This window comes from Drosophila miranda, chromosome XR (genome assembly GCF_003369915.1).
Source record: "Drosophila miranda strain MSH22 chromosome XR, D.miranda_PacBio2.1, whole genome shotgun sequence".
In the NCBI taxonomy this organism is placed as follows: domain Eukaryota; kingdom Metazoa; phylum Arthropoda; class Insecta; order Diptera; family Drosophilidae; genus Drosophila; species Drosophila miranda.
This window is the reverse complement of record NC_046674.1, coordinates 517,232-535,130: the sequence shown is the minus strand read 5'-3', so window position 1 is coordinate 535,130 and position 17,899 is coordinate 517,232. Positions and strand designations below refer to the sequence as shown.

General features: G+C 44.6%; 2 protein-coding genes across 7 annotated transcripts; both read left to right on the top strand.

The window, feature by feature from the left end:
• Window positions 1-239: 239 nt before the first annotated feature.
• On the top strand, window positions 240-1,537 carry LOC108165434 (general odorant-binding protein 70). Its single transcript, XM_017301473.2, has 3 exons — window positions 240-479; window positions 537-832; window positions 1,250-1,537. The coding sequence occupies exons 1-3, from the start codon at window positions 287-289 to the stop codon at window positions 1,535-1,537; spliced, it is 777 nt and encodes a 258-aa protein (XP_017156962.1). The 5' UTR covers window positions 240-286.
• Window positions 1,538-3,172: 1,635 nt separating this feature from the next.
• Window positions 3,173-16,928, top strand: LOC108152239 (2-oxoglutarate dehydrogenase, mitochondrial). Of its 6 annotated transcripts, none has more exons than XM_033386564.1 (12): window positions 3,173-3,191; window positions 7,032-7,150; window positions 7,200-7,337; window positions 7,407-7,589; window positions 8,420-8,549; window positions 10,882-10,960; window positions 11,027-11,438; window positions 11,503-12,371; window positions 12,438-13,332; window positions 13,401-13,555; window positions 14,772-15,065; window positions 16,241-16,928. In XM_033386564.1, the coding sequence occupies exons 2-12, from the start codon at window positions 7,055-7,057 to the stop codon at window positions 16,338-16,340; spliced, it is 3,351 nt and encodes a 1,116-aa protein (XP_033242455.1). In that variant the 5' UTR covers window positions 3,173-3,191; window positions 7,032-7,054; the 3' UTR covers window positions 16,341-16,928. The 6 variants fall into 6 exon arrangements, with proteins under 6 accessions (XP_033242455.1, XP_017136922.1, XP_017136921.1 ...); XM_017281433.2 differs by lacking the exon at window positions 3,173-3,191 and adding an exon at window positions 3,211-3,271; XM_017281432.2 differs by lacking the exon at window positions 3,173-3,191 and adding an exon at window positions 4,862-4,958.
• Window positions 16,929-17,899: the final 971 nt, after the last annotated feature.

Genomic DNA, 17,899 nt, shown 5'->3' with positions numbered 1-17,899 from the left:
GTTGTGGCAGGCAGTCGGACAACTTGCCATTGAACCACATACCCATAGAGCAAAACTGGAATCTCATATACGTTTCACTCACCCAGACGACGGATCATAGAGGTGACCAGCCGCCAGCAGCAGACAGCAGCAGCCAGCAGCCAAAAGCCGCCATCCTGTGAACGAAAGTGAAAATGCTTTCGTTTTCATTTGAGCTCCTCTGGCGGCGGCATTCATTTGACAGCAGCCCAGGGGCTCAGATCTGTTCAGCTCCTCCGTTGTTTCAACCATTAATCAATCTTTTGCCATGAAAATTACACAACTTTTATATATCTTGTGTGTGGTGGTTATCACATCGATCGGTGTGATCGATGCCGTGGGCTATATAATACGCTTCGAGACGAAGAAGTCGCGCTGTCTGAATCCTCCTAGGACCGCCCGCAAGGTAGAGTCCGTGATCACGCACTGCCAGGATGAGGTGAAGACAAAACTAGTCAATGGTGGGTGCAGAAATCAGGGAATCCTCTCACACCCTAATGGACTTATTGCCTCCACAGAAGCCTATGAAATACTGAAAGAGCAGGTGTCACAGGATCAGCCCCGCATCGATCCCAACGATGATACCATCGACTATATGTGGCCCTCTGTTCCCAGCGGATCTTCAGGCATTGAACTGGATCATCCACCCACTGGGCCATTAAATGCCAGCCACTACGAGTATATATTGTTCGATGAGCCCGAACCTCATCGCCGAATGGCGCGTCTAATGAAGAACATCCGACGCCTGGATGGGGCACGTTCGGACATATATCACCCGACTCTGGTGCCGCTGGAGGACAAGCGTATAGCGGGGGTAAGTGATACTCCCCCTATCACAGAGATCTTCAGGGGCACCTGGAGAGCCATCTTCAAGTGTTAATGAAATGCAAGCCAACGCTCAATTAAGTTCAATGGCAGCTCAAAGAAAAACAATATGGCCAGAGAATAATCACTACTCCCCTCCCCACCCCCCCTTGCCCACTCACCGCCCATGTTAAAGTCAGGGTTAATAGACAATTGAAAGAAAAGCGCTAGGCCGCAGTTGCCACTGCATTTTCATTGCATTTTCAGTTCCATTCATAATCACACGCCTCCCAGCCTCAGGTCTCGGATCTCAGGTTTTTCACACTGTAAAGCGCACTTAATACACATTAGCTGCTGGATTTTATGCATCAGCAAATTGAATGGCTGCCATTCGTTTTCATCATCGTTTTCCCCCAATCCTCTTTAGTGTCTGCTGCACTGCGTCTATGCCAAGAACCATGCCATCGATCATATGGGCTGGCCCACACTGGACGGACTGGTGCAATTCTACTCGGAGGGCGTCCACGAGCACGGCTTCTTTATGGCCACCCTGCGCTCGGTGAATCTCTGCCTGCGGGCCATGACCACCAAGTACCGTGTCAATCGCCAGGCGTTGCCGCAGAAAGGTGAAAGCTGCGATCTGGCTTTCGACGTCTTCGACTGCATATCGGACCAAATTACAGGCTATTGCCTTGATCAGTATAGCCGGTATTAGTATTAGCCTGTGTGTGTTTCTGTATATACATGTGTGTGGCGTGTGTCAATAAAATGTTTAGTGCAAATCCAATTGCAAGCTACGACCATCCCATACCATGGTTGCGGCACTTTTTTTTAACTTGTTTTTTTGTTTTTTTTAAATGAATATTTTTTATTTATTATTAGAAATCAGTTATACCTTAACAATGGCTATTACTACTTATCTTAAGAGTTTAATAGTTCGATATATACATACACGTGTACATTTTAATAAGATGATTTTGTTTTTGTATTATTTAGCAAATTTGTTTCTATTTGTAAGTCAGTACGAGTCAGTAATCCTCTAACTGCTTCATTTGGATGATTAAACAATCTATCATTGTATCGACTACTGTGATGGTACTTGATCTTCAGTTTTAGGAATGTGGAGTTCGTTTTCAAGCATTGAAGTCCGAACAAACCAAGGAGCACCGGTCATCGCCCTTAAGAGTTTTCCCTTGCCTTGCTGCACATCCCCAGACTTTCTGGGTAGAAAAAACTTTTTTGGCTTATTTTTCCAGCTTGTGTAGTAAGAAAATCGAATTAAGTCGAGTATATCCGAACGTTTCAAAACGGAAAAATATATGATACGATCAAATCCACCTGACGTCTGGGTCAAAGGAGGTGGAAGCTCCAATTCGACTTTATTTATTTTTTGCATCATGAGATTTTACTAATACTCGTTAGGTTAGGTTAGGTTAACCCGGACGGCCTCAGCAGGAACGAGTTATATTGGCTCTATATTATTCATATAGATTTGAATTTAGGGCAATTCCCGGATTGAATCATGATATTTTTTGGATTTTATAAACAAATTGCTAACACAACAGGTGAAAATTTGCCACACGGTATCTACATGTAAGATATACGCCATGGTGGCTCCACCTGGTTTCCCTTTGTTAATTGTGTCGTACGGGAAAAAAAATAAAATAAGTTCATTCTTTGGATTAAAGTTCTGAATTTAATAAAAAGCGGGATAGAGAAATGCCATGAAAAAAAAGTGTTTGTAATGGAAAAAAAATAATTTATTTTGTGTTCGTTTTTGTTGACAAGTTTTTTTAACAACCTTACTTTGTAAACAATCCAATAAGACTGAGTACTTAAAATAAGCATAACTTTTAGAACATTGATTCATCAATCGGATTAAATTATGTGTTCAGTGGTGAGGTTCCTATCTAGCTAGTAAGATTTAACCGAATATCAAAATTGGAAATTTGATTTCCAATCGTGGACAGAGAGCGAATAACCCATTGTCGACCATTGGGTATTCAAATACACTCCACGAAAATTATGCAACTTGAGGAATAATAGCGCAGTTCAGGCTAAAGATAACGTCGTAATTTTCTTTATTTTTTATTAGAGTAAAAGGACGCGTCTACAAAACAGTCCACAAACAGTATTATTTTCCGCGCCTTCACTCAATTTTGTCATCTATTTAAATAAAGAGGGGTTAAGTGGGTTAAGTTGGAAAAAACGTGCGCACCAGGGTGCCCGTTTACGGTCTGTTATATACTTTTTCGGTATATTTTGATATATGAGGCGATATATTTCGGTATATTTCTGAAGGTCAGACGGTATATCTTATCGCGTCACACTGTCGCTCATCCCTATAAAAAAGTTTTGGCTGTAAAAACGTAAATAAGTTTAAATTTTTTCTATTTAGGGATTCAAAGTGCAAAATTAATCGCAAGTGTAGCCTATAATACTCTGTAGTGTATGTGTCTGTCCCAGTTTTGTGAAAAGTCGTGTGCTTGAGGTGGTCTTCACCTTTTCCCTTGCATTCGCGTTTCGATCATGTGAAATTCCTGGAATTTGAGTCCAGTGGAGTTCCCATTAACTGTCAACCGCGTGGTCAACCATTCTGGGGAGTCAGTGAAGTTCCCCGGACTCCATAATGCATTTTAGCCTTTTTTCATGGCCCTGGCGAAGGACTGTTCTTATATAATACAAGTGCAGGTGGGCGGTGGACCCTCAATATGCGCTTGCGCCTGCTAATCGCATGAAAAGTGAAATTTCCCAACGATTTTTCTGCTGTCGCTCGCTATCGGTGCAGCTTTTGTTGCCGCCTACAAAAGGCTACGTCACATGTGATTTTGTAAAAAAGAATTTCGTGTCTGCTGCATCGATGACGCAATAATTGTGCGTTCCGTTCCCATTCCAATTGCCGCGTGTGCTTTTTTCTACGCTCGCGTTTTGTGAATCATCAATCAACTCGAAGAAGAAAGCGCGCGGCACAGTTAGCTTTTGCTGTGCGTGAGAAAAGGAGGAGGGTTAACATAACAAGTTGTTGCCCTCATTTTTGTTGGTTATTGCCAGCTAAAAAAATAGCTCTATGGCTCTCAAACCTATGATAAGAACGGTATGATAGTCCCAGACCAGCGCATACTTGCAGTTCTGCCTCTCTCTCTTGTGCAGCTTGTTCCGGCATTTGAGCTTCACGCTTGCTAACTCTCTCGCTCAGTGTACCTGCACTCACTGAAAGAACTGTTAGGACTATAGTGAGAGCTCTTTCGAAGAACGTCACTTCTTGCTCTCTTTTTATTTCTCTTTCGGCTGTTTCTTCAACTCCCTTTGGCCTTCCACTTCTTCTTCTACTATGGCCAGCTGTGCGTCGGAGGGGGCTCGTCTAGTTGGACCCCTCAATGAAATGCAGTTGCAGGGTGGTTTCTGTCCCCGCTAAGTGGAGACTCTCTCCTTATCGATTGCGTTTCTGGAATTCCGCACCTTTGAAGCCCATCTGAATTGATAAACCAATGCCGATAGACCAAGCGCGTGTATGAACTTGAAAATGTTATTGATTAGTCGGGGAGGAGGTAATCGATACACTTTTTATTATTAACCAGAAGAATGTACGTGGTTTTGTATTTGTTCCCCTCCCACATAGCCTGTGTGGGCGGCTCTGTCGAAAAGGCGGCCGGCTGACGAGCGGGCGGACTTTTGTTTGTTGTAAACAAAATTCTGCCTATAAATAGGGAAAGAGGCCAGAGGAGATACAGGGGAACAGACCAGAAGAAAGATGGAGACGAACGAACCCATGAGATAAGTTAAGGAACTTGTGTGTGCGATACCTGGATTGTTATCAGCAGACTGGCCATACCCCCTTTTCCTTGAGCTACAGAGCCGTTCGTGCACCCGCACACACAGATGCATTGTTTTGCAGTGTCATGTGCCCGTTTTTTTCTGTTTTCGTTTGTGTGTGTTTTTATCACACGCTCTCTGTTTTCCTTTCCTTCCGTTCGCTTTTGACGAAAGAAAACGCAAAACGAGAAGAGGCAGCCGACAAATTCGATTTCTAAAATGTATCTCCCTCTCGGTGGGCCCCGACTGTTCGCAGTCGACGCGCAGCACTCAACACGAACAAACGTATCTGTCAGATACGCCGTGACGAGTATATATATTCGGTTGGTTTTTTTGGGAGCAGTCCGCATACAGTATTTCATGCGTACATATAATCGTATATTGGTTTATTCGGTCTACTCCCCAAGGCAGTGTATAATTAGTCGGACGAAAGTAATATTTGAATGAATTATCCGCGGGCCCGTACGCCGTCGAGTCACGCTCCAAATGGGGCGGATGGGGGGCGGTGGCAAGTGCAAACTCATCGCTCTCGCTGGCAGTGGAGTGTTATTTCACACCAATTAGCATCGGATCGGGAGGCATCATCTTCGGGGCACCGCATAATATTCATCTATATTTCTACTCTCACGCGATTATTTTTGTTTGCCTTCTTTCTGCTTTTTTCACTTATGTAATAATGTTTTCGTAACCAAAGCGGCGACGCCAGCAGCGAGCGGCGGCGTCAACGCTCATTTCTAAGCAGAATATAATTGCAAGAAACAAAACAATTTGTGAAAAATGCCACCACAAAACAAGCAAGTAGATAAATAACGGCACTTAAGGAACGTGCAAAAAAGCGATGAAAATTGAATTCTCTGTGTTTCCGTGCACAAACACAGATGTTATCTATATGCACATACGTACATTCGTGTTTGCTAGATCTGTTTTGTAATCGAAACGAAACGAAACGAATCGAACCGAATCGAAGTGCCTGGCCTGCACTTTCAAATACTTCACATTGACCACCGCTTCAAACCGGTTTAACCGATCACTCCAATCGTTTTGTAATCGCTCCGCCAGGCGGCATTGTCAAAATTGTCTGGCGAGGCAGGAGACGAGACCCTCCTCCTTGTATGATAAGAGCATGTGACCCGGGCGCCGGGCCCCGGGCCCCGCCTTCCTTACTATTCGAATTTTGATTTCCATTTCCCATTTTGTATGGATTTATTTTCGCATAAAGCAGCTGATTAGACCTCAAATATTCAATTACGACATCCACGCACACGCTGCCTTATCAATATTTCATTAATAATATGACAATATTACGGAGGTCTGCGACAACATCCACCGTTCGCTGATAATACTGTCTGCGTGGCCTGATCTGGATCCAGAAAGAATCTACTTTATATAAATATGGCGGTGTTACGTTACTCTCCTATTTGGCCATACGTTTAGTCATGATTCGCAAGTACTATATTTATTATGCCTCACGGCCGACCTCGGGACATTCACATTTGACGTTATCTTTCTCTACCTTTCCCGTTGCCGTTGCCGTTGCCGTTGGCTTGCCCCTTGTCCGTAAACCCGTTTCCAAAAAAAAAGCAGGTGAATGCTCACGATGAGCAAACAAACGTTCGTTTTATTTAACAGGCAAATATTCCGAAAGACTGATTAAGTTGAAAACGAAATAAAACTGCGCAAAAAGCGGCCGCTACATTCTCTCTCCTTTGAGAAGTATATAAGCCCATTTAACCATTTCACCATTCCCCATTTCGCATTCCCGTTCCCTAAACAGAAAAGGGGCAAAGTATCTTTCTTTATTGCTCAGTATTTCTTGGCTGGTTATCAAAAAGACGAAGGCCCACCCCAAAAAAAAGGCAGCCCGCGGCAGAGTTTGACGTCATAGTCGTAGAAACAGCAGAGTCAGCCGCTGGCCAGCGATCGTTGTCAGCTTGTCAGCGTCACGTGTGAGCTGCCCGAGTTTCCATTACCATTCCATATGTGAGGGCTATGGGGTCTACGAGTCGTCTAGCCGCAGAACCAGACTCATATGTAAATTTCCCCAATGCTCTCGTGTGCTGCTCCACAACTTGCTTTGTGCGTGAATTTCATAAGAGACCGACAAGTCGCTGGGCTAGCAACAAGTATTCATTGGCTTTTTATCGTTGGATCGGCTGTGTGACACAGTTAGAGCATGACCATGACGTACTCGTACAAAAACTACTCTTCGGGGCAACCTAGCCTTATCTTATCAGACTTACAGCAGCCAGACAGAGGCTGATTGCTGATATGGGGGTGGGCTGCTTCTACGTGCCTTGTTTGTCAACAAATAAAGGCAACAAGGCAATCGATTAATCAGTTGGGAAATATCTGTATTTTTATAATAATGATTCCCTTCTATTTCACTCCATTTTCAGTTATATTTTGTAAAGCTACAAAAATGCATAGAGCCCACACAGCCTTCAGTCTGGCTTTGTCGCCAATGGCGCACAAGAACTTTGCCACATGGCTGTTCAAGAGCGGCACCAGCCAAAAGGTAAGCTCTAGTGGATATCCAAGAATCCAATACTAATATTCCATTACAGGTGGCCAAGGCGACAGCAGCCGCCGCTGTGCGTACCTACAACTCGGCTGCTGCCGAGCCCTTTGCCAATGGCAGCACGGCCACCTATGTGGAGGAGATGTACAACGCCTGGCTGCGTGACCCCGCCTCTGTGCATACAGTAAGTGACTGGTAGAGCCCGCGGGCATCATAAATTCTCATGGACTCTTTGCTCTCTTTGCTTTCGCAGTCCTGGGATGCCTACTTCCGCAGCAACACGTACACCAGCCCACCCAATCTGGCGCCCGTGCAGGCCAACACCTTGCCTTTGACGGCCTTCAGTCTGGGTGGCGGTGCCGTGGCCGGAGCTGCCCCCGACTCCAAGACCATCGACGACCATCTGGCCGTGCAGGCCATCATCAGGAGCTACCAGGTACGTCGGATCGTGCTGACCTTCGTCGATCCACCTCACAGTTGAGATTGCAGCAGCCGCCACAGCGCAACCGCTAGAGGCACAGTGAAACGTATTCGCTGGCGTCGCTTTTTGTTTCGTTTTAGGTTCATTTGAATGTTTATGTTTATGGATTATTAGAGAGTTGCCTCAACCACCCCCCACACCCATCCTCTGTTATGTGTGTTCATTTTGTGCATATCTATCCCCAGACTCCAGAATCCAAAGTCCAGATCATTCCGAATATCCGGTACACAAAGTAGTAGCATCTAGCTTAGCTCCCCCCCACCACCACCGCCCCACAATCCACAAAACCATCCATGCGATATTGATTTTTGATTTAGCTGGTAGTGTTGTAAGATGTGTTCTATGTGGGGATATAATATAAATATGTATATTCGCACATACATTCCATAAAGTATTGTATTCCATTGAGGAGCACATGTTAATGAGTAGTTTTGGCCTTTCTGTTCCCATCATTTCCATTGATTTATTGTATCTTTGGGCTCTCATTCCAGTAGTTTTCGTTTAGGTCTAGATCCTAACATTTTCATAAACATTGATCATTATTATGTTTAGTTTTTAGTAAATGGCGGGGTTACACGGATACGGTGGTTGATGTGAGAAGAAGAGCTAAGAACACTGAATGCCAGAGAGAAAAAGTTATGATCGTTTTAGTTTGAACCCTCTGTTGATTTGTAGATGATTTTGTATAGTATCTCGACACACGATTACCTACTGCTCCTCCGTTATACACCATCATATAATCAATCAATCAATCTATATCTATGATATGTACGCACCATATATAGTCACGTGGTCATTTGGCATCTGAAGTGGATCCGCTTGGAATCTTAACGCGCGAAAAAACCGTTTGCAAGGATGGTCTAGCACGTCGTGCTAACGAAGATGTGCTACGGCAGCACTCTGGGTTTTTGTTTGGTAAATTCTCTTTTACAAAACTCTCCCTCTCTCCCTCATCTAACCACCAAAGTTGCACTATACCCAACCGCACCCACTATCGAAAACCCCATCCACAGTTCATCCACACTTAAACCACAAACACCTCTAAAAAAAAAAAAAAACATATCTTTGAAAAGTGCTTTTCAATTAACATTTAACGGAAGAGAATGTTAAGTGAAATTCGGAGTTGATGAAATCAGGGAATCCAATCCAATCCAATTCAATCCAATCAGGGAATACGAACTACATATGTATGTAGTATATGTAGATCCATTTCCACTTTTATACTAGGTTATAAGTTAGCAACAAGCAAAAGTTTTGCGTTTAGTTCTGGTTTAAGTGGTATGAGTTCCGTACCGAATAAGTGTAAGTAATATATCCTTTGGTGTATGGCTTTCTCTCACAGTACAAAAGTTACTCTATCCTTTTCGCTCTCTCACCCTTTCCACGTCAAGTCACGCCACGCCACGTCACTCTCTCTCTCTCTCTCTCTCTCTCTCTCTCTGTCTCTCTCTTTCTCTGTTCTTTTTGTGCACCCTGTTGTTCGCTGCGTTCCGTTCCGTTCCTGTTGAATTGATTAACAATCCTCCTCCAACCTCCGATCCAAGACGATCCATACCCACACCCACAGCCACATCCCGCCCGTAATCCATAGCTACAGCCCCATTGTTCCGTCCAAACTACTGGAACCCACTGGATGAAGGTCTCTTGTGGGCAGCTTTTAGTGTCTCGCTTTAATTTGTGTTTGTTTGTTTGTTAAGTTTATAAATACGATACGTACTCTTTGCCAGTCTACAATTTATAATTGATTTTTATTTTCTTTTCCATTTATTTTTATATATATAACCCAAACGCTTCCTAACCGCTAAATGTAACAAAAATCGAACCAAACCGAAAACTAAAACAAAACTGCAATCAAAACTCAAAAACCCCCAAAAAAACAAAACAAATCAATCGCAAAAACAACAACAAAACGTTAAAACAAAAAATTCCAAATTCTCTCTCTCTCTTTTTGTATCAATTATCGATGTGTGTGTATTGTGTGTGAAAATCTAAACGAAATCCGAACAAACATTGTTAATACTACCAAAAAACCAAAAAAAAAAAACCCACCAACCCACACACACACCACACAACATACACAACCACAACCACAACCAAACCCAACCGACAATACTCACACACGTTAGATCCGAGGACATAATATTGCTCACCTCGATCCACTCGAAATTAATTCACCAGAATTGCCTGGCAACTCCTCGACGAAATCCATTTACGCTAATTTCAGTTTCGGTAAGTAAACGTCCTCCTCCTTCCCCCCCACTCCCGTCCCCTATCGAGCTTGTGGTCAGAAATCCACTCCCTGAAACCCCATTTTCAGTTACCGTTTTTAAACTCTATTTTGTGTTGTAAATACCCCCAATGTCCAGTGTCCTGTGTCCTGTGTCCTGTATGTTTAGTCCTTAAGTCCTCCCACAAGAAATACCATATGCAATTACGAGTACTACTGTACGTTGTGACGTAGTGACGTTTTCTATCTTTCTCACGCATACACGATATACTCCTCCTTGACATCAAAATCGACCTCACCTCTAAAAAAAAAATGTACCAAAAATGATATATAGAACCAAGTAAATATGCGCCTATATATTACTACTATTCTACTATATAATATATACTTATACATATATTGCCAAAACAATTTGTGTTACATTTCTATTGTTAATTTTATATGTGATTTGTTGTTGCTTGACTGTCGTGACAAAAAGTTACAAAAATATATACATACCTACTTAGTCCTCTCTACTTATAAGAATGTCACGTATAGATCATAGATTGCATGCTAGTATTGTTTATTGAAATTTGATTAAAGTGAAGTGAAGCAAATCCAAAGGGGGGGAAAAAAGGCATCGATTGATAATAGTCTGATTGTCGGAGGGACGGGGGATTATCAACCAATCAAATTTAAGTTTTTCTAATGCATGTCGTGTCTCCAGCTATTATCGAATAAATGAGAACCAGTTGAGAGATTCCATGTTAAGAGCATGTTGATGAGCATCTATCTATCTGTCTGTACCCCCCGCCCTATATACACCCCCACTACAATATATATTGTACATACATACTTTATCTAGAAGCAACAAATCATTACACTCCGAATTTCAACCCAAAACATTTGCCGCCTACAAATTACTAACCCCCCCAAATAAACAACAAACAAAAAAGTCAGACACCATACCACTCTCCTCCCATCCACAACGAGCACTTCACTAATATATGAATACCCAATCCCCACCCAAAAAAAAAACAGGCGAACAGGATATGGAGCGTCAGTTCAAGCTGCCCAGCACCACCTTCATTGGTGGCGATGAGGCCTCGCTGCCACTCAAGTAAGTACAAGTGCTCTCCTAAGAGCAGGAATGCCTTAGCAAAACTGCAACTCCTTTGTCCCTTAGGGAAATCCTGAACCGCCTGGAGAATGTCTACTGCAACAAGATCGGTGTGGAGTTCATGTTCATCAACTCTTTGGAGCAGTGCAACTGGATCCGCAAGCACTTTGAGACTCCCGGCGTGCTCAACTTCTCGCCCGAGGAGAAGCGCCTGATCCTGGCCCGTTTGACCCGCGCCACTGGCTTCGAGGCCTTCCTGGCCAAGAAGTACTCGTCGGAAAAGCGTTTCGGTCTGGAGGGTTGCGAGATCATGATCCCAGCCCTCAAGGAGATCATCGATGTGTCCACAGAGCTCGGAGTGGAGTCCGTTATCATGGGCATGCCCCATCGTGGCCGCCTCAACACCTTGGCCAACGTGTGCCGCAAGCCGCTGAACCAGATCTTCACGCAGTTCGCTGGCCTGGAGGCTGCCGATGATGTGAGTAGATGGAGGGAATCTTCTGCAGAACAGAATCTGATCTAAAGAGTTCTTTCTTCGCTAGGGCTCTGGCGATGTCAAGTACCATTTGGGCACCTACATTGAGCGTCTGAATCGCGTGACGAACAAGAACATCCGCCTGGCCGTGGTGGCCAATCCCTCCCATCTGGAGGCAGTCGATCCCGTGGTTCAGGGCAAGACTCGTGCCGAGCAGTTCTACCGCGGGGACCAGGAGGGCAAGAAGGTCATGTCCATTCTGATCCACGGCGACGCCGCCTTCTGCGGCCAGGGTGTCGTCTACGAGACAATGCACTTGTCGGACCTGCCCGACTACACCACCCACGGCACCATCCACGTGGTGGCCAACAACCAGATCGGCTTCACCACCGATCCCCGCTTCTCCCGCTCCTCTCCCTACTGCACGGACGTGGCACGCGTGGTCAATGCGCCCATTTTCCACGTCAACGCCGACGACCCAGAGGCCGTGATGCATGTGTGCAAGGTCGCCGCCGAGTGGCGTGCCACTTTCCACAAGGACTGTGTCATCGATCTGGTCGGCTACCGTCGCAACGGACACAACGAGATCGACGAGCCGATGTTCACGCAGCCTCTCATGTACCAGAAGATCAGGAAGCACAAGAACTGCTTGGATTTGTACGCGGACAAGCTGATCGCCGAGGGCACCGTCACCGGCGAGGAGGTCAAGTCGGTGGCCGCCAAGTACGAGAACATATGCGAGGAGGCCTTCGCCCTGGCCAAGACTGAGACCCATGTCAAGTACAAGGACTGGCTGGACTCGCCCTGGTCTGGCTTCTTCGAGGGCAAGGACCCCCTGAAGGTGGCCCCCACCGGCGTCAAGGAGGAGACTCTGATCCACATTGGCAACCGTTTCTCCATGCCACCACCCAATGCCGCTGAATTCGTGATCCACAAGTGAGTTCCGCCTCAGGACTGTTCGATTTATTATCGAGGCTTATATGTGTCCTTCTTCCCGTCTAGGGGTCTGATGCGTGTGTTGGCCGCCCGCAAGAACATGGTCGATGAGAAGATTGCCGATTGGGCGCTGGGCGAGGCCATGGCCTTCGGCTCGCTGCTAAAGGAGGGCATCCACGTGCGTCTGTCCGGACAGGATGTGGAGCGCGGCACCTTCTCGCACCGTCACCACGTGCTGCACCACCAGCTGGTGGACAAGGCCACCTACAACTCGCTGCAGCACATGTACCCCGACCAGGCGCCCTACTCCGTCTCCAACAGCTCGCTGTCGGAGTACGCGGTGCTGGGCTTCGAGCACGGCTACTCGATGACCAATCCCAACGCCCTGGTGCTGTGGGAGGCGCAGTTCGGAGATTTCAGCAACACGGCCCAGTCGATCATCGATCAGTTCATCTCCAGCGGACAGTCGAAGTGGGTGCGCCAGTCGGGTCTGGTGATGCTGCTGCCCCACGGCATGGAGGGCATGGGCCCTGAGCACTCCTCGTGCCGCGTGGAGCGCTTCCTGCAGATGAGCTCCGACGACCCCGACTACTTCCCCCCCGAGTCGGATGAGTTCGCTGTCCGCCAGTTGCACGACATCAACTGGATCGTGGCCAACTGCACGACGCCCGCGAACTACTACCACATCTTGCGTCGCCAGATCGCTCTGCCCTTCCGCAAGCCCCTGATCCTGTGCACGCCCAAGTCGCTGCTGCGCCACCCGGAGGCCAAGAGCCCCTTCAGCGAGATGAGCGAGGGCAGCGAATTCCAGCGCATCATCCCCGACAATGGGCCGGCTGGCCAGAATCCAGCCAACGTCAAGAAGGTCGTCTTCTGCTCGGGTCGCGTCTACTACGATCTGACCAAAATGCGTACCGAGAAGCAGCTGGAGAGCGACGTTGCCATTCTGCGTGTGGAGCAGGTGAGTCGTTGTCCCAGCTTGTCTCTGTGAGCACTGCTAAAGCTCGTTATCCACTCCTCTCCGTATAGGTCTCGCCCTTCCCCTTCGATCTGGTCAAGGAGCAGGCCAATCTGTACAAGAACGCCGAGCTGGTCTGGGCCCAGGAGGAGCACAAGAACCAGGGAAGCTGGACCTATGTCCAGCCCCGTTTCCTCACCGCCCTCAACCACAGTCGCGATGTCAGGTAGGTGCCACAGGGCCAGGGCTAAACTTTAAGCAACGACACACGATCCGACCCACACCTGAAGCCCCGACCCAGCCCCATCGCTCTCTTGGATACACTCTCTCTCTCTCTTGTTTTTTTTTTTCTCCGTTTCTCTGTTATCAACTTAGAGTGCACCTCTCTCTCTCTCTCTCATCGTGCACTCTTTACTCGATTAAGATTCTTTGATTCTCTTATCTTACTATCCTTTTGCTATTGTTTCAGTATTTTTGCATTAAGCGATCATTTGATTTGACTTTCTTCTCCTCACTTTCACTTTCACCCACACTCTCATGGCTGTCACCATCACTCCTCGCAATGCCTTTAGCTGTTATTCATTTTGGTTTACTTCGATTCTATCCTCATTCAACCTATTCCCAGGCTTCTCTCTCTCTCTCTCTTCCTCTTTCTCTATATATATATATCACTCTCTTAGTAGCTAGTCTTAGACTTCTTAGATCTAAAAGTAAAACAAAAACAAAAAAACAAGAACATTCCACACGAAACCCACTCCACACTCCAACAAACATTCAATTGAAAACCGCTTCAAAGTTCTTGTTTCTTTTCGTTTTGGATGAGCGCATGTCCACCACCGAAAACCACTCCAAGAATTGAACATTTTTCACCTCCTGATTGCAAAATTGTATTCCGAATAATTGGTCACCCAGCGAATCTCATCAGATAATTGGCTTTACTTCACTGCATACTCTAACGTATATCGTATCAGAGACTATACAAATATCAATATGTTTTACTCCATTGGAGGCTCTTCAATCTATTGATATTTCTATGGTCCTTTTGTTTTTTTGGATCCATCTCATCCCTTTTTCCATCCTTACTTTGCATGGCTTCTTATTTATGATTTTCTCGTTTAATTCTAATTCTGATTCTATTGTTAAGTTCTCCTTCTTTACTAATTGAAATTTGTGAGAAAGAAGAGAAAACCAAAAACCCAAGGAACTTTTGTTATTATGTTTTGAAACCCCTATCCATCCCTATATCCATATCCGTTGTGTACAGACTTTGTATGTCCCTATTCTAATTGGCAAAAAAAAAAACACAAAAACACACCGAAAAATATCCAAAAAGAAAAAATCGAAACGAAACCAAACCAAACCAAAAACATATCCTCTCTCTCTCTCTTTGTCTCTCTCTCTCTCTTTCTCTCTCTCTCTCTGTGTATGTGTTATTGTTGCAGCCAAAGCGATGATCCAATGTCCTCCAATACAACAACCAATACTACCAATACTACTACTGATCATACTAATCATGTATCCGCATCCTCCGAATCCGAATCGAAACCCTGGCTAAGCCGCATGTTCGCCTCGAATAAGAGTGACGGTTCGACGGACGGTGGCTCGGCCACCGCCACTGCCGACTTCAATGCCGCCAAGCATTTTGACCTAAAGAATGTTCGACACGATTTCAATAGGCCCGCGGGCAATGCGGCCGCCCCGGGTGCGCGCATCTCAAAAACCGGACGCAAAATTAGGTGAGAGGGCGCAACCAGCTGTGGCTGTGCAACTGCCAGCAGCTACCGTTTATAAAAAAAATAGCCAGCAAGCAAGCAAAGTACTCGATACGCGTGAAACAATTAAACTAAACTATCTATCAATTAACTATCTAATCAAATCTATCTATCTGCAAATAACAACTCTACTCCTCTACTCGAACAACCAGAGCTACTGCTCAGTGTACTCAATCCAAAATTAATACTCTCTGCTCCCTCTCTGTCTCTCAGTTTTGTTTAACTCCTCATTTGTCTTTTGTTTCGCCCATGTTTCTGTTTCCGTTTCCACCCAAAGATTGTTTCTCCCGTTTTCCCCCTTTTGATTTCTGTTTCCCAAAGCGCTGTTCGGCATGCATGTTTTTGTTCCCTGGGCCAAATATTTCCACTCTACAACAAAACCAACGCACACTAATACTTAATACCTCAACATTACTTACCTTCTAATCCTTCTAGTTCTATTTCTAACTCTAATTCCATTTCTATTTCTGTTTGGAGCACGCGCGTTTTGTCGACAGTTTTGCATTTGTTCTTTGACATGTTTCTGTGTTTTTTTTTTTTGTTTTTGGCCCCCGCTAAAAGGGATAACCCCAATGTTAATCCTGGCATAGTCTAACCCAGATCGTTCCATTAATTGTAATCCGAATAGTGTGTACTTTTGTCCAACATGATATATACGAGAAACCCTACCCACACACCCTACACACACACAGAAACACTAGAGATATAGTGAAGCTAGTGTATTGTGTCATCCTGATCGAAGACCTGAAACAGTTTTCAACGGAACTAGAATGTTTCCGCAATGCTTAGGTGATCCAAGGAATGGGGGCTATCTAGAGTTTCCCTCAGGCATATGGCCAGCCTCCTTCCCCTGGGAGTCCATTTCAATGTTTTGGGTTCCAGCTGCACCCTCGAACGTGTTCTACTCTCTCTTATCATTTCTAATATATACCTAATACTTTGCGCCTGCTTTAACCCTTTCATTTCATTGAGCATATACCCCCATAACTGTGTGCTAAAACTCAATCTAAGAACTACATAGAATAATGTTTAGTGCACGTTTTCTAACCGAATCAAGAGCCGAATTTTATGTGAACTCACCCTCGAAATCTGCCAGAGCTATGTCCATGTCTAATCCGTATATCCTTTAATCTCCACAGCTATACCGGACGCGCTGCAAGCGCCTCGACCGCCACTGGATCCAAGGCCCAGCATATCCGCGAGCTGAATGCGCTGCTTAACGATGCCATTTCCGTCTAAGGAGGGGAGGTGATAGATGGCCGGACGGATGGAGGAAGATGTTTCGGATGTTGTGGGGAGATGAATACTAATTACGATTATTTTTTTGTATGGAAACGTATGCAGACTCTTTGATATGATGATTTTTTTTGCTGACGAATTGTTAAGTGCATTGTGTGAAAGTAATGAAATGTTAAAATTAGTTTAGTGAAATTACAAGAGCAACAAGCAACAACCGACTCACAGTAGTAGGTCTTTAATGCAAACTAAAGAGCCGAGTAAATCTAGTGAATATATAGCACCCATCTACATACGCATCCCCCAATAAAAGAGGGACGGGACGATGTGATGGTGGGGATAGACCGACCGACCGACCGCAGAGATCACAAAATATTTTCAGAATGAATAAAACCCTTGCTAATCCTTATTTCTTACTCCTATGTTTAGTATTTATTTTACTGTATTATATATAATTAAACTATCTCAAGAACCGAGCAACATCGATCGCGGTGCAAGAAATCATTTTACTTTTTTTTTTCGTTATTTTGTTTGCCTAAGTTACACACAAATTTGTTTAAATAAATAAACCACCATTATAATACCTTAAAATGCAATGATAAGCCAACAGAGCTGTGCGTTAAGGGAAGTAAGGCTGGAGTCGCTGGCACTATCAGGGATACACCGAGTCGAGATTGCGAACTGAAAAGTTCTTAGCCATTTGTATCTAGAATTAAACAAAGTAAAACAAAACCCCTTTTTGAAGCGCATCCGAATGCCGCTGTTATACATTATTTTTGCCTTGATCGTGAATCGGTTTTGAACTTGAATTATAAAATATATACCTAATATGTATATGTAGATCGTGTCCGATCAGGACCTGTTATACAAAACAATCTCTTCTTAATGGTAACACACTAATGGTAATGCACTTTTTCTTGCACCAATATAAGATATTGAACCGTAGAGTGATACAAAAGCTAAGGGAATACTTTTCCAAGAAAAACCAAAATAAGAACACTATTTTACACGACAGATAGAGAGGGGAGAATACTATATATTACGAGAGAGTATGTGTGTGTCGAGATCTTTACCTTACCCCACTCTACCCTACTCTACGATATTTTAATGTTTCTAACAAACGATATTTAGATCACAACTTTGCACCAAGTAAGTTAGTAGCTTGTTTAAATCAAATATTAACAGATGCAAACAGCATGCAAAAGTGCTAAGGAAATGTAAAAACTGACGGAGGACTAACAATACATATGTAGGTACATATATGTATGTATGTATGATTGAAATATACAATTTACTATTAAAAGCATGATACATCCAACATCTGTTTCTTCCTACTCTATCGAACAAACTGTTGAGGAAATCTTCTTGGTAATGGCTTCACCGTCCAAAGAATCACCCATCAGAAGAGAGTCTTCTCTAAGTCTTAGAAACTCGTTCTGCAAATTGTGTTTTTTCTGTTTTGGAAACCACTCTAGGCTCTGCCTAGATTTTCAACAGGAAGTTGACAGACTCTGACTCTGACTCTGGCCAGCCGCTGAGCATTTTCCATTTTCTCTGCCTAT

What these genes read in the sequence shown, in the direction of transcription:
- LOC108165434 (XM_017301473.2), top strand. Translation starts at nt 287, where the DNA reads ATGAAAATTACACAACTTTTATATATCTTGTGTGTGGTGGTTATCACA. An exon ending in GAAGACAAAACTAGTCAATG is followed by an intron (nt 480 to 536) that starts GTGGGTGCAGAA and finishes TTGCCTCCACAG; the next exon opens with AAGCCTATGAAATACTGAAA. An exon ending in AGGACAAGCGTATAGCGGGG is followed by an intron (nt 833 to 1,249) that starts GTAAGTGATACT and finishes AATCCTCTTTAG; the next exon opens with TGTCTGCTGCACTGCGTCTA.
- LOC108152239 (XM_033386564.1), top strand. Translation starts at nt 7,055, where the DNA reads ATGCATAGAGCCCACACAGCCTTCAGTCTGGCTTTGTCGCCAATGGCG. An exon ending in ACCCCGCCTCTGTGCATACA is followed by an intron (nt 7,338 to 7,406) that starts GTAAGTGACTGG and finishes TTGCTTTCGCAG; the next exon opens with TCCTGGGATGCCTACTTCCG. An exon ending in GAGGCCTCGCTGCCACTCAA is followed by an intron (nt 10,961 to 11,026) that starts GTAAGTACAAGT and finishes TTTGTCCCTTAG; the next exon opens with GGAAATCCTGAACCGCCTGG.